General features: G+C 41.0%; 1 protein-coding gene across 8 annotated transcripts in view; it reads right to left on the bottom strand.

The window, feature by feature from the left end:
- Positions 1-2,437: 2,437 nt before the first annotated feature.
- The window catches only part of LOC127379477 (nuclear factor 1 B-type), a 68,206-nt gene continuing 54,170 nt past the window's right edge, over positions 2,438-16,473 (bottom strand). For 6 of the 8 annotated variants that reach the window (XM_051429108.1, XM_051429107.1, XM_051429109.1 and 3 more), the window contains 2 exons: positions 12,308-12,393; positions 2,438-8,551 (listed from right to left, as the gene is read on the bottom strand). In XM_051429108.1, coding sequence (XP_051285068.1) covers positions 8,419-8,551; positions 12,308-12,393 — 219 coding nt within the window. In that variant the 3' untranslated portion in view covers positions 2,438-8,418. The remainder of the gene's footprint in view (positions 8,552-12,307; positions 12,394-16,473) is intronic. The other 2 variants (XM_051429111.1, XM_051429112.1) reach the window with 1 other exon arrangement.

Genomic DNA, 16,473 nt, shown 5'->3' on the forward strand with positions numbered 1-16,473 from the left:
GATGGTATCCATCTTCTCATCTAAGTCTCGGCAAGAAGGGGAACAATTTGGTATTTTCCAAAATTTTCAATAATTCCTTTAAGTGCCCTTTAATCATCCCTTTTGGATTTATTTGGAAAGAGACAGATTTGATCTATTTCAAGTTAATGTTTTGTTTCCTTTTTGTATTGAAATCATGAGCTTCATTGTCTGCACCAAACACTAACAATATAAATCCTTGCCTTGGTCATAAACCAATAACAAATCTGCACAAATTCTGTCTTAATGACTTCCTGCTAGATAAAGTGCACTACACTCGGACTTTGATGCCAAAAGATGAAAGGATCAGATTAATTCATTACCTGATTCCAACAGCACACAAGATGAATATTATATCCCTCCAATAAAACTTAGGGATGTGACAGAGTTCTTTGTGCTGGCATTGGCTCGTGTCCAACAGCCCAGTCCAGCCTCTGCACTCACAGGGTTGTGTGAGAGTACTCGCTGTGCTCTCCCCCTCTCCATCCTCTCTTTGGTACACAGTCAGATGCACGTCGGAGAACCGCAAGGCGCCGTTACCTCTCCTGGATCCATGCGGGTGGAAGAAGGAGGAAAAAAAAGTGGACAAACACAAAGGCAATCAACAAATCCCCTTTGCTTGAGCCCTGAGAAACATAATAGGGCCAAATCATCATCTATTTAGCTTCGTCAAATCACTGACAGCAGGCCTTGATAAAAGAGAGTGGAAAATATGTAGGGTACAAGACGCTGCCAAGACCCTCACCGACTACAACCTTCTATTGAAGCCAGATGTTGACTCAACTAGCCAATTTTGATAAATGGCATGATGATTACCATTATAGATCGGGTAATTTTATATCAGCGTGCCACATTGTTGGTCCTCTTTAATGATAGCCAAATGAACTCTGGTTTATGCCCGAGGCCAGGTGGGCTTTTCTGTAATTGGTGTGCTGCGTGCAGTGCCTCAACCAGCCATTAGGTGGGCAGGCCCCGCTGCGGACAGGGCACCCTGGTCTCGTGGGCACTGCTATAGGTGCCCGTTGTTTGTCATCAAGTGTCCAGCTGAGCCCTGAGCCCATCACACAGACCTGTAATGAGACTTAATTGGTGCTTTAGCCTGACTTTTGCCTCCTTCAATGTCCTCAATCCCATTAGAAAGGCTTACTAGATCAGAGCTTCATGTACTTGACACAGTGACCCAGATGGATGTTACCTCGCATGACCCTCCGAGGTCCCAGCAGACGGATTCTGCTGTGGTCCAAACACTCTGGTCTGTCTCCCATTCCTCAGGGATTGGGGTATTACAGTAGATTAGCTGGAGTAATACCACGATGGAACACGGGTATGTAGGGTCATGGGATCGCTCCAGGACATGAAAACTAGTGTTTGCTTTCAGGGGAAACTGTCACAGACACACTTCTGAGAATCAACAAAATCCAATTAGTTTAATACTTAACGTCAGATAGCCGTCTTTTCTCTGATTTGGCACTGTCCTTATTCCACCCTTGCAGCAGCTATCCTCGTTTGCTCCTTTAGCCTAGTTTTAGAGACTTTCCTGGGTGAGGTGATCCTTAATGTTATTTTGCACTGTAATACAGATTCCCTTAAGGCACTGTACAAAAGTTATGGGGTTGAATCTTCCCCAAGCATTATTAATATTTTCTTCAACCCCTACTCTTGGCTTACAAAACAACATCTCAGAATAATAAATTACTGGCAAACATAACAACATTGTGAATATTCATAGCCAGACTCTATTTTTGAATAAAGAGCTGCTCAGTAAACCGTCATTCCAGCCACAGAATGAGTTAAATGATCACACATGGCAACACTGTGGCTTCTGATGAGCCACAATATTTTCGCCCACTCATGTATTCCACTTGATAAATATATAAATTAGATCAGATGATGCCTGATATAGTCAAATCAATTACATGATACCAGAGTTGCATGGCCATTTGTGTTGGAATCGTTTCTTTCAGTGAATTTGCCCAGTGTGGGATCAATAAAGTCTATCTTATCTTATTGTCAGGTTCCAACAAGGGCAGTGTTAAATAGGCTGTGTATTTTATTTAATATGTGAAGCACTTCGTAATTGTATGTTTTAAAAAGTGCTATAAAAATTATGACTTATTATTGGTTGATTTATTTTACAATAAAGTGAATTAATCTGGTATGTATCTGACTCCCCTCTCCACACTAATAATTTTCTTGTAGTCCCAAAATTACACAGAATAGTTCACTCCTTTTTGTATTTTCTCGTAATTTCCAGTCAACTGGCTTGAATACAGAAATGTGGCAGTTCACATATTCATCACATTGACTGAATCTGATGTCAGACCTCAAACAGGAACTTTTATATTTAGGTCTCCAATTGCAATCATTCAAATTCAAACATAAAAAGAAATAAACACAAGAAAGAGCAATAACATAAAAGTCATTTTTGTAGCATAGCTCATTTTATTGTTTAAACAGTTTTGCATAGGAAATATATCCACTTCCAGTAATTGACTGCAGTAAAAACAGCTGCTAGCAGTATAGGCTGGATATAACAGTAACAATCACAAAAAGTTGAGCCTTTATTTACACTGATTTTAATCTTGTGGCAATTTTAGCCCCTGCACCAAATGTAACCAGCTTGAAGGCATCGCCTAATGCTCGGCGTTTCTAAAATCAATAAAAGAAGGGATATCAAGGCCTTCGCTATACAGTTCACAATGGACACCTGTGGCTCCTAAACTGTCAATGAAAAGATAAAAAACAAAAAAGGTTTCCAAAAAGTCCTCTAAAACGTACATTCAGATACATACATAGACCTTTGCACACACTTGCAGTGTAACTACGATCACTACTGGAGACTGTTACATATTGTTTTGTTGGTGTTGTTGTTGTTGTTCATTATATATAATTCCACCATGATTCATCAAGTAGAAATGTGTGCGCAGAGGGAAGTAAAAGTGCCACAAGACCCAAAAATAAATCAGCCCTGCAGAGAAAAATGACTAATCTTAAGAAAAGACATTATTTCATCCTTTCACTGCGCTTAATGTAGCACTGACCCCCCCGCCGCCCCGCTCCCCATCCCCGAAAAAAAAGAAAAAAAAAAAAAGTAAAAAGAAGAGTGAACATTTCCTCTCAAATTTTGAACAAGCTTGATGTGGGCATTGTGTGCTGACATAATTTGAAAATTATTAGATCACCAAAAAAAAAAAAAACAAAGCTCCAAAAACATCAAAGAAGCATATTTCCAGATGAGTTAGCCACATTCTGTTCGGTGTGATGGTGTTTTTCTTGTCACATATGAAAGTAAGTCTATCACATTTTACAATTATATACAACAGACACTTGGACAGCTTGAACAGGCACTGCATTGCTATCTTTTTGTCTTCTTTTGGTGAATGTTACATCCTGTAAAAATGCTGGTTTTCATGTTTCATAACAACCTGATGCCAAGTGACTAGCAGCTAGCCAACATATGGAAGGTGTGTATTGCTCATGTAGGATGAAAATGAAGTTTTAATGTTTCCTCTAAGTCTGCATGTATACTCCCTCTCTGTCCCTACAGAATGCGTGACATTCAGTTAAAAGGGAAATCACACATATTGCATGAGTGCCACAGGTCCTCCTTGCATAAAGTTGTCCTGTTTCTCGATGATGATCAGTGACATAATACTTTCTAAAATAAGGTTGTTGTGAATGTCAAAATCTGCCTTGAATACGGCTCTTGAAGCTGCTGATGGGTGGAACACTGATTAAAATTTCATAAAGTTTCAAGAGCTTTTTGACAGGCTACGTTCACACCCAGCGTAGCAACAGAAATACGTAACCATGCCCAAATACACTACCTATTATCAGCTGGAAGGTACAGTACCCTATTCTGAAGCACCTGCGATTAATTTAATGTTTGTTTGTAGTGTAAATGAAGGGTTTACTACATCACATCAGGCATAGACAGCATGTGGAATGTGCAAAATGAGTGATGCCTCGATGCTGTTACTGATATTTAAAGAGATTTTTTAGAGTGTCGTCTGCATATGAACCAAGTAGGCGGCTCAACATTGGCCACCCGATTCTGAACTACGTCGAAATGTAGCACCAATTGCCTTGCAACATTTCCTTTAAAAAGAAATTTAAAAAAAGAAACTATCTGATAGATTCATTGAGGACGTTTCACTGCAGATTCTACCCTGCTTCTCGCTTAAGGTCAGGTGCAATCTGGGGCCTTTTCTACTGGTTAAGTGACATCACCTCCCAGCTGCTACAAGGAACACACTCACACCACGATCTTGTTGGACAAGAATTCACACCCATTTCAAAAAAAAAAAAAAGAGATAAATCACATCACACTCACTATGGCCACACTAATGAAAGAACAACAATTCAAATATTCATGAAGTGTTTCCCAAATGCAAATATCTAAGCACTAACCAAGAACAGAAATAATAATATTAATAATTAAAAAAAAGCCTTCATTGTTGTTGTTTTTTATATTTATGGATCTGTATAGACTATTTCCTCCCATTTTTTGACTTTACATACAGGAATACAACAACTGATGAAAACACTTTAGATTCTACTAATCGGGGGAACCTGGAGAGTTCTAACTCAAATCCAGCCTCCGAAACAAATAAACAAAAACCCAAATTGAATTAGCTTTTTTTTCCCTAAAATGGAATTGACTTATTTTTCCCCAGAATTGAAGATTTACAAATAAGGGCTTAAGAGAAGAACTCTCGAGAAAGTTTACAGTGTACAAACTCCTGTCCTACGGCAGGCTTTTTTCAATAGAAAGACCCTCATCTTCTCTCACTGTGTAGTGTCAGAGGCACTCGATCACACGTCCAGCTCACAAAGTCACACACGCGCGCATGCACACGAACAACCAAGCTGCCAAAGCAGAGTTCAACCCCACAGACTACTGCTATCGACGCAATCAGGATATTTACCTTTATGTACACTCTCCTATTCAAATAAACACCAACAGCACAGTGACCCTGACACATTTTTATCACACACACACACACACACACACACACACACACACACACACACACACACACACACACTCACAAACACACCTGGGGACAATGCACTTCAGTGGGGTCTCCAATGGCCAAAGGCTGCAAAGCACTTATAGTTTTTCTTTTAAAAGAAAAAAAAAAAGAATAAAACAACAAAAAAAGACAGAACAGTGCACATAGAACGGGGTGACTTTTTCATTTTTTTCTGCATAAGAAATCTGGGTGAAGACGGAGAGATTGAGCTTGACTTGAGGATTATTTTTTTCCAAAAAAAAAAACATTCTGCTTCTTAGGCCCTCTGCTTAACGCCGGAGAGCTCCTGCTAGTACCGTCTCTCCGAGGGAAACATTTCTTTCACGATTGTAGGGAAAGAGTGCAAAAGGTGTCATAGCAGCAATGGAGGCGCTGCTCTCTCTGTGAGAAAAGTTATTTATTTATTTTTTTACGTTAAAAATGGTAAGAGAGTGATTGATATAAATAATGCCCTGTAATACGCCTGAGAGATTTAGTTTAAGACTAGGTTCAAAACACTGTATGGGGGAGAAGACGATTGCCTATGTGCTATTTAAGTGCTATATTTTTCTTCTACTGGATTCTATTTAAGCTTCTACTGGGCCACTGGACTGGAGAACACCATGCTTCTGCGGTCCAGTATTTATTTCAACATTCTCTACGGGGCTCTGCTAGGGAAGTGTCTCAGGAATTGACATATGTGCATATCGTATATACATTTATACAAATCTACTACTTATAAAATACTTTCTAAAGGCTTGCTTGAGCCTGTCTGCAACTGATTTGGACAGGTCTCACTAGCATTAGTTGGTGTGTGATTGTTGCGCAGGTCACAGGCCACTTCACTGATGTGTTTAAGGCATCTACTTGGGAATTGCATTCGGTGACGTCTAGAATAGTACGGCGTAGTATTCAACAAAAGCCTGCAACGCTTTCCATCTTCAGTTGCAGCTTTAAGGGATCTACGACAGAATGGGATTCTACGTAAAATGATTTTTTTAAATGATTGTCATACTCAAGTCAAGCCGTCTCTCCTGTGAAAAATGAGCTCCTTCAAGGTCACATGCTAGCACCCCAGGTGGAAAGTTGAAAGTAAGAGTCACAGTAGACCAATCAGTGACTTTGCAGCCGTAGTAAGACCAAGGGTGCATTTTTTTATAAGTACTTCTAGAAAAATACCGCCCCTCCCCCTAAAACTCCCGAATTCAAAATACACTGGAACACGTCTCACCATAATTCGGTAGGCCTATATGCTAAAGAAAGAAAAAAAAAAGACCTTGTCATACACTGCATAGAAAGCAGTCCCCACTTTGGTCAATAAAAAAGGAAAACACCCACAACAACAACAACATCATCAACAACAACAACGACAAACAACGATATCAACAAAATAAATGCATTACAATATTGTCTATCTCCAAACTAGCCTCTAATAATTGACGCATCTATAAGCACTACCTACATAGGCAAAACTTGGTATTGCATAATTTTCATAATTCTGAATTCCACCCTCCACAATAGTAACTGGAAGATGAAGAAAATGAGCATTGAAAAATAAGGAAAACAAAAGATGACAGGTTATTAGAAAAACCACCAAAATACTGAAAAAAAAAAAAGGAAAAAAAAATGCTGGTTGATTACAAACTTTAAAACGGCAACTATACACAGCCTTGATATGCAATGTAACTGTGAGATAGAGTAGTACATGAAGTTAAAAATCAACAATTTCATTCAGAGTACAAAACAATTCTTATCATAAAAATGTTAATTTTTTTCTATAATGATAAATGCAGCAAAAACAAGTGTAGTGATGTCTCTATATTCAAAGGCAAGGCACGTAATGTGGACTATATGTCATCGTGCAAATTAAGAGTATTGGAGAGATTTTCCTTGTATAAATATGTCTGGACTAGAGAGGCAATGGCTGTGAACATGCCGTGCACAATTCTAGATTTCAGGGACCTGCCACCACCTGGATTCATAATTTCAGTTTTCAACCTCTTCCACTGTAGAGTTAACCTTGCACAAACTAGCTTTACACATAAGCCTACTGTACATTTGCATGAATTGTACATTTCCATGAATTAACACTTTGCATTCCATATTTTTTTTTGTAAACATAAGCTTTAGAAGCTGATGGCCAAATGCATATGCTCTCGATCTTACAAAATGAAAGAAATTCCATTTTTACACACTATGTGTGTCTCATTTCTATGCTTATGTTCGGTTATTTTTTTTCTCCAAAATAAATAACAAAAAACTCCCCATAATGATGGGAAGGGCTCAAAAGAAGTGCTGGTTTTGCTCAGCGCTGCACAGTTAGCTTAGTGCTTGCCTTCAACTGCCTTTCAAGCTTGATGTTTTTTTTATGTGAGGAGACGGATATGTGACTGAAATCAAATTCAAATGTTTTCTTAAACATTTTACCCATAAAACCATTTAATATTTATCCCCCTTCCTTTAGAGTCTTAGGGCTGACAGACTGATAGCTTCCCTTCAAAAATTCAATTGCACTTGCCTCTATCGAGATTTTCTTATTCTCCGTCTTTTTTTTAATATCCTTTTGTAAAGGAGTTGCAAATTCTTTAATGAGGGGTCCAATCTCAAGCCTAACATTTAGTGTTTTTTGAAAACCGCATCAAGAGTTCTCAACTCTTCCCGTAAGTGTTCACGTTAATTCTTGAAGTAAGTAGCAGTAAAGAATAAGCAAAGTCAACACATTTTCTGAACAAAGAGTCGTATCACAGTAAACTGAAATCAAACGGAAGAAGAAACACTCTGAATTCACAATTTTTTTTTGTTCCTATGGTGTACACAGTGAATCGTTTGACGTGGGAAAGCCTCTTTTCAAGAGGTCTGAGTCGGAGAGCTTCGAGTCTCAGAGCCATCCACCAGGCAGAGGTTGTTGATACGCAGACCTCTTCACTTGTGTGTGTGTGTGTGTGTGTGTGTGTGTGTGTGTAAATCAAGATTTTACATCTTCCCCCAACATGGAAAAATAGTAGGAATTGCCGCTAAGAGACTAGAGTGTCATGCAATAAAACATTAAGGCATCTATACATCACAGTATTTGAATGGATTGAAAAGTTCTGCAAACACAACAACTGACTGGTGGGTGGTGGATGTGTGGGCGAGGAGACAGCAGACCTGAAGCTTTTTCTCTTTTTTCTTTCCTCTGAACCAACCCTCGTCTTCACGGCCAGTGTCCTTCATGGGGAGGGATGGGAGTGGGGAGGGACATGGGAGGGGCGTGACTGGGAGAGGTGGGGACGATTGTGCAGCTCATGCTGCTTTGCTGGTTTCATCCATGGCTGCGGACACCTGTAGTGCTAGCTCTGCACCACCTGCACCCATCCACCCTGGGGGTCTTCCGGCCTCTGTGTGTTCAGTTCCCTGTCTCAGCGGGGACCAGGGGCTCACCAATGATGTTTATGCTGTAGTTCTGGTGGACATTTGTTGGCAGAATCGGAGTCCCGTTCGACACTTGGAATGGAACTAAGCTCGCCCAGGTACCAGGACTGTGGAGAGAAACAAAAAAAGAGACACACATAGAGACGGAGAGATTAGTCACATGCCATTAACTTGTTTGTGCAGCATGCAGTCAAAATCAGATTCTTTCTTTCAATTATCCTGAACACTGCTTTGCTAATGACCGGCATCACTGCTCTGCTGACAGTCATCAAGGTTCAAGGTCTTATTTTTGTTTTGTTCAGACAGAGAGGGGTAAACCAAAAAAAAACTGCATCGCTAGCTCATTAATCTAAGCTGAGGTGAGTCCACTTGATTCCCAGTGAAGGACATCATGTGAGAAGGCTGTGACGCAGGCCCTCTTCTGCATTGATGGCAGTATAGAAAAGCATTAGGGGGAGAGTGTGATTGGTGGTGGAAGTGGAGAGTGGGGGTTGTGGGTAAAAAGTGTGGGGGGGGGGGGTCCCTACACAAAGCTGTCCCATCCCTATTCATCTCACGCTAATGGCAAAACAACACAGTGATTGTTCCTGGGGAGCAACGGTGCTAACTGAAAACGCGAGCGGGAACAAACAGCATGTTGTTCCCGTGGGGTGCTGCGCTACGTAGATGTCAGATAATTAGCTCCCCCCCCCGGCCCCCTTCTCCCCCACAGGCCCCCAGTGTGCACTCATCTAACACCCTCCCACCTCTCACATCACCCCCGCTAAGTCTGAGAATACCTGTAACGCACATTTTCAATCCAATTTGCCACGAACAAACTTTTTTTTTTCCGGCAGATTCATCACAGATCAAGACAGATGAAGAAGAGCAGGAAAGAAGGATGAATGTGGGACAAAGAAAGTGAGGGGAAAATTTTGGAAAATCAGGAGAAATGTTTAGGGAGAAGAGGGGAGATGGATGACAAGGAGGAGAGTTGTTTCCAAAAGAAACAAACAACAGCTAAGACCTGAAGATGCTGGTCTGCTGGTCTGAGGACAGACTTGGTTCTTTGTGAACCTTCACGACTAGACAACATTGTCTGCGCTCATGAAAGCCGCTGATGAACCAGTCTGCATTTTATACAAATCACTAGTCACTACTCTTTTACTTAAAACAATGGAAGTGCAAATTCGATTTGCCGCGTGGCCTGAAAGAGACGGACTCTTCAATGAAGAGTGACAGAGAGAGAGAGAGACGGAGAGGAGAAGATGTATTCAAAATAAAAACAAACTTGCTCAAGTTTTCGAATATGCTTGAGTGTGCAAAGAGTTAAAAACAACCTCAAGGCTAATCCTCTCTAGCAGTTTTTTCCCCCCCTGTCCAACCCGTCCTCATGCTATCCTCTCTCTCCTGCTTTCTTCCCTCCCTCCTTCTCTCTTTCACCCTGCCAAAAATCATCGGACAGGAAAGGGGGGATTAAGTTTTTCCTACCTTGCTGAACAAAGAGCGCACAGAGTGGCCGAGGGCTGCAGCTTTCCTTTTTTCACGTTATTTCTTTCTTTCTTTCTGTCCTCCTCCCTCTCTCCTTCCATCGCTCTGTGTTTCTCTTTCCTTATGAAACTCCTCTCAGGTAATGGCTTACATTAGGGGGACCACACAGCTACAAAAGCGGACTTGCGGGCCTTTGTGCGCACTAAACCGACAGATCGGTTTTAATCTTGTTAAAATCGATGGCTGTCAGTCCGTATCTGCATCCCATAACCTGAAGCCGCACTGGGCAGGATTTTTTATGTAAAGAACTCCTCTAGTATCAGGCTGAATCACAAAGCGTTGGGGGGCTGAAATCCTCCCATCATGGCTAACTGAGACTTGCAGGTTTGGCCTTATTAGTATGACTGAACTTTGAATACAAACTGTCCTAAAAAGCAGCAGGGGAGGTCTCCATCCAAAGAAAGGCATGCTATTAAAACATCTGGTATGATGCAATCACATACAGGCCATGCTGGAAATGCAGTTTTTTGATTCCACATTACAGGTATTCTTAGTATGGTTCTAATTCGTCAAGCAGTTCCCTTTCACTGCAATCTAGACCCGTTAAAATGCCTGTTTCTTTATATTTGTCTCCAAACAAGTTGTCACTTCATGTTTCTGAACTCCAAGCAGCTCTGGAGAAAAAAAGAAAAAAATCTGACCTCCATTGCCGTTTTTCCTTAGATAACCTTCAAGATGGCCTCCCCTTGCCCTGTCCAAGCTCCCAAACCTCACTAATTCTACTCCCTGCAAGCACAGCCCGGGCATACAGCGTGCTTCGTTTAAGGATTAGCTCCCTAAATTAGATTATCTAATGGCATCTTAATGGATTGCTGACCCATTTCCTGCACAATGGCAACATGCGAGTCTGGCAGCGTTTTAATTTGGGGGCTAGTACTGAAGAGGCATTGCGGAGCTCACTGTTTAAAGGGCAAGCAAGATAAAAGAGGAATCCGACTGATTCCATCTATACGTTGAACGGTTTTGCATGAATAATCCATCAAAGAGGAGAAAGTAAAATAGAATTACCATCCCATCTTTGTAACAAAATTAACTAGATCTAGTTGGGATCTATTTTATCTGTGCTCATTACTGTACACTCACATGGAGGGAAAAGGAGGAGTTAGCTGGTGTGTGAGTAAAATAAGAGACCTCTAGCTGCTGCGGGGGACATTTTTCTCTGCTACCTCCACTGGCCTATTAGGAGGCCTATTGAAGGGGGTTCTGCTGTGTGCATATGCGTTTGTAAAAAAAAGTTTGTAACTTCAGCGGGTGCAAAATGAGCCATACACACACACACACACACACACACACACACACACACACACACACACACACACACACACACAGATGCTCTACACTTCCAGGGAAAAGGGGAAAAGGGAGACGTAACAGGAAAGGGCTTAGCTCAGCTTGCTCGCTCTGCCATGGTGAAATGGTTCAGGTTTTCCTCCCAGAGAGGGAGACATACAGCATGGAGGCAGGGGGAGGGTTAAGGGGGGGGCAGAGGGGGGACTTTCTGTAACTTTAAGTTAAAGAGAGTAAAGCATGACTTCAGCATAAAGTCAAACAAAGCTAAGCTTGTTAAAATGTGGAAAGCAAAACATCCTCACATGGCTGAAAAGCTGACCTGGAATGACTTCTTTTATTCTCCGTGGTTTGTTCTAATTAGCTTCATCAAGGTTTGTGTTATGAAATGAGAATATTTTGTTTTTGTTGGGTGTGAATCCAAGAGGAAAGCAATGTTTGACTCATTGTGCAATATTTGTCATCTTTCAGCGAAGAATAACAAAGCAGTGAAATATAATCATGACAAATTTGACAAAAATAAACTTCTAATATTTGTTGCTTTCAAAAAATAAAACAAAAAATAGAAAGTTTCTACTTTCCAAAGGCTGGGATTTTGTTTATTTTATGGTGCATTTTTAAAAAGCTCTTGAAGATCTATTCTGGAAAAAAAAACTGTAACAGGGACGTAGAGACAAACCAATCCCACAATATAGCTCCACCAAATCAAATTCTCTCTGAAGGTCTAAATTTGAACTTCTGACAAAGTAAAAACACTATGAATTACTGGGAAAGGTGGAAAATAATGCAAGAGTGAAAAATAGTTGAAGGAGCAGAAAGATGGGAAAAGAAAACACGACAAGGAAATTTCTCATCTCATCTCAGAGAGCCACAGTCCAGATATATTCCATTTATATATGACTTTATATGTGAAATCTAAACTGTAAAGAGTAAGAAAATCAGGACAATCATTTATTATATGCTGTTATTAGTTTAAGTTTGTGTGTGTGAGTGTTTGTGTGGTGTAAGAGAGACAGAGAGACGGCATGAAAGAATGAAAAGGTTACCTTTGCCAAGTAATCCCAAAAGTGTCGTCAGTGGCACTGGGGCCATAATGCCTGCCGTTTTGAGTCACGCTCCAGTCACACTTCCTCTGTCAATTGAAACCTAGCAGTCAGATCACTGGGCCAAGACAACTTCCACTTCAGATTACACTACAACTCAACACTGTATACACAAATGCATGCAGAAGGGCCTAAAGCAGGAGCAGCAGTCATAAAAAAAACGACTCCAAAATGAGTCCTAACTGTTACTGACAATGTAAAAATAGCTAATGGAATCAGTATATTCATTATTTGTTGGGGAAAATAACAGTAAAATCAAAGCTAGGGATAAAACAGACATAAAGAAAAGGCATGCAATCACAGTTAGTGGTAACAGCTAACCTGGAAGTAAAAAAAATGGAGTTAGTTAGTTACAAATGTGAGTGGCATCATATTGGTAGTTCATCTGTGAGTGGTTTTCAAGCCGGCTAGCCGATGAAGCCATGCAATCCACTGGATGCATGCACCCTGGCGATAATCATTGCTTCACTGTAAGTGCACTTTAAGATTCAGGAAGGAGTACGCATGCCCTCAAGCATGCAGACTTTTTTTTCATTAGCTAACTGTTTTTATTGATTAGGGGTCAAAATTGTACAATGAAGTTAAACAGCACACACGCGCGCACACACACACATACACACACATGCACGCGCACATTAACCCCCTTCCCCCCCCCTCTTAAGACATGCCAACCTTACATACAGATTACAAATTACTGCAACAAAAAAGCCACACACAAACCGTGTCTCCTTTGCATGCATTATGCGAGCACACGTGTCGGCAATCCAGCTGAGAGCTATCTCTGCCAATACCAACCTAACCTTGCCCTGTGGTCAACACATTCATTTAGTAATGCATCGGGATAAAACTGCACTGTTAGCACTCTGCGTGCAGTGGCAGACGTTTTTGCAGAGGCTCTTAAGAGGGATTTAATCAGATATACGCATACGCTGAATATTCAAAGCCATTTGCGGAGGTTGAGAAATGTGTTCTTTCTCCTCCGAGCACCTGGATGAACACATCAGGAGACGATGATGGTTTCCTACTTAAGCCATACTTAAATACAGTGATGTGTTTTTGTTATGTTCCTTGTTTTTTTTTCTGGAACAAATGTAAAGTGCTGGCAAGAAACAGAGAATTTTAGGAGTTAATGTCAAAAAGCCTTTCAATGGTGCAATGACCCTCCAATATGTTACAATTTCATACACTGGTTTCACTTGATCAAAAGCTGCTTAATACAAGTGAATAGGAAACAATACATCTTGTTCCATCCAGATTGTTTTCTCTGTATTTATCGAAGGTTGGGAGACTAAACCCCCGCGCCGCTCCCGCGCTCTCCAGCCTGACAAAAGCTTGGGGAGAATGTGCGGGCTGGGCCAGACGCTCGGTGCCACCACTCCTCGAGGGGCTTGCCATCTGTCCGCTGGCACCGGCACATCAGAGTGGCACGGGCAGCGGGGAAAAGGGGGACGGAGCCGGTGAACGTTAGCAAACAGATGCGGGCAGATTGTGGATTAGGATCCTTCCTTAGATAATACCAAATGACATCTGATCACGGATCTTTCCCTGCGGAATGCTAGATGGTGGCGTTCCCTTGAGGGGTTAACCAAGGCGAGAGATGAATGGAGGGTTTTCACACATTTGCTGCCTGGGAATCGTAGAGCAGGTGTGGTGGTGTTGTTTTGTTTTATTTAAGGTTTTTTTCATTTTTGAAGCCTGCTGTGTGTGTGTGTGTGTGTGTGTGTGTGTGTGTGTGTGTGTGTGGAGAGAGAGAGAGAGAGAGAGAGAGAGAGAGTGAGTGTGTATGTGTGTGTGTGTGTGTGTTAGTGTATGTATCCGGGGACTTCTATTTTAGTGGTGCCACATTTTAAAATAGGCACTCTGAAAAGTAGGTTGTTTTAAGCTTCACCACCAAGTTATCAGATGACTATTAAGTTATTTCATAGTAATGAAATAATGTCATTATCATTCATAGTTTGAAATTAACGCTGTAACAGCAGTTTCAACAAGGATCAGTAGATCTGTGTATGTGTATATTATTAAAACAGTGATTCCAACATTCCAAAAATTGTATTCCTTTCTGACTCTTCTGTTTTTCCTCAAAAAGAAAAAAAATTCAAAGTAGCTCTGACAGCAGCAGAAGCAGATGCGGTCCACGTCATGGCTTCTGTCCATCATACAGACAGACAGACAAAGAACAGTGCATCTCCATGATCCAGCTGCAACACTGAGCACGTTTAAAAATCTTCTAGACATACGTATGTGACGTGCTGCCCTTTCCTACCAAGCCTAGCGACAAACAGCTGCAACTAAACAACTAGAAGTGTCACCAAGGCTCACGGATCCCACACAATAAACATCCCATCGCCAGATGAGGACAATGACAGAGTATTCGGTGAAAGTGTTTAGTCCTGATGGACTTGGCTTTGTGTCGTCTCGCTCTGCCAGGCCAGATCCCAGGCCGTTAAATCATACCACAGAAAACAAAAACAACTGTGACAAGCAGAAGCATGATGAATAAATGTGAAGACTGTTTAGAGTTCCCTAAGCCGACAAGACCATTTATTCATCTGGATATAGCATGTAATAACCTTTTAGAAAGGTGTCACTGTTGTGCTTAAAAATCCTCCTGTCTTTTTAATATAACTCTTTCCAAACGGAGTAAGTCTAAACATATCTCAGCTGATGTGTTTGTCTTTGCTAGGCCTAACATAATTTATGCTTTGTCTTCTCAGTGCTGCAGGATCACAAGTATGTTTTAAGATCATTCAAATTTGGATAATTACAAATGATTAAATAAAACAGAATATTTTGATTATATTATCATACTGTATATCTTCAAAGGATATTTATATATCAGGCTGATTTACACTCCAGAACAAAAAGACCTTATAGCCTCTGGGGGCAAAAGCTTTGGACAAAATGCAGTGGCTCATGCAGTTACACTCAGACTGCTGCTGCCTTGTGTAGTCACTTTGTGCCCCACTGAAAGAAGTAGCAGGGCTACAAGAAAATGTGGAAGACAAACTGTGCGACATCAGCCAAGTGAATCCTCCCTCTCCTCCTCCTTCTCCTCCCGAGTGGAATAAAAGCATCCCACGACTGCTGACAAACATTCACATTTTTTGCCTACTCTGATTTTAGGAAAAAATGGGGAGAAAGAAAGGCAGAGAGAGAAAAAGAAAGACTGAAAGAGGAGTGAGGAAACAGAGGCCAGCTTTGTCATTTTTACTAAACATAAAAAAAAGGCAAGCTGAGGAGAAACCCAGCGATCATTATGTAGCCGCGTGCAGATGCATTCAATTAGTTGTGGTTGGAAAAGCCTTGGCCTGAGACCAGCGCTTTCAATAAGACGGGGTGGGGGAGAGCACTCTCGCCCGTCCGACAACACCGCAACACTCCTAGCCTCGCAAACACACCCACACACGCACACACAGACACACATGGAGTCACCACATCTGTCCTAGGACCGCTGCTGGGGCAACCGCGTGACGCCAACGCTAAATATTCAGCTTGTGAACCATAAATGAGGGAGTGTACTGATTACATGTGGAGTGTGTGTGTGTGTGGGTGTGTGTGTGTGTGTGTGTGTGTGTGTGTGTGTGTGTGAGTTTCTAAAGTAGTGTGTGAAGGAAATAGAGCTAAGCACATTACACTCTCAAAGTCACCCACATGTCCCATCCATCTTCTGAGCAATGGCCACACAATGACAGTGAATTTCCTGACACTTTCATGTCTTTCTTTAATGTGACCTTAGGAAATAGATGCCTTTTTCTACACTAGACTGTATTATTTAAAAAAACACACACACACTCAAAATAATATCCTCTATGTTCAACAGTACTAAAAATTTAAGAGAAAATGTAATAGCGATGTTGTTATGAGGTTAATTGTACACTGCTTACACAGTGTATTTTTCAAAACATTTTTGCTATATACAATGGATATAACCTCCTCTGATTCAGCTAATGGCCATACTGAGGATATTAAATTTAAGGATCTTTCAAGGGTCCTTAAAAATAATGCATTGATAACACTAAAGCTTTGGTTAAAATGAACATATCAGTAAAAAGAGAACAGCATCACAGCATTTAAGGCAAAAATTGGTGGATTACCACTGTGATATACTA

The sequence above is a fragment of the Dicentrarchus labrax genome, unplaced genomic scaffold (assembly GCF_905237075.1).
Source record: "Dicentrarchus labrax unplaced genomic scaffold, dlabrax2021, whole genome shotgun sequence".
NCBI lineage: Eukaryota > Metazoa > Chordata > Actinopteri > Moronidae > Dicentrarchus > Dicentrarchus labrax.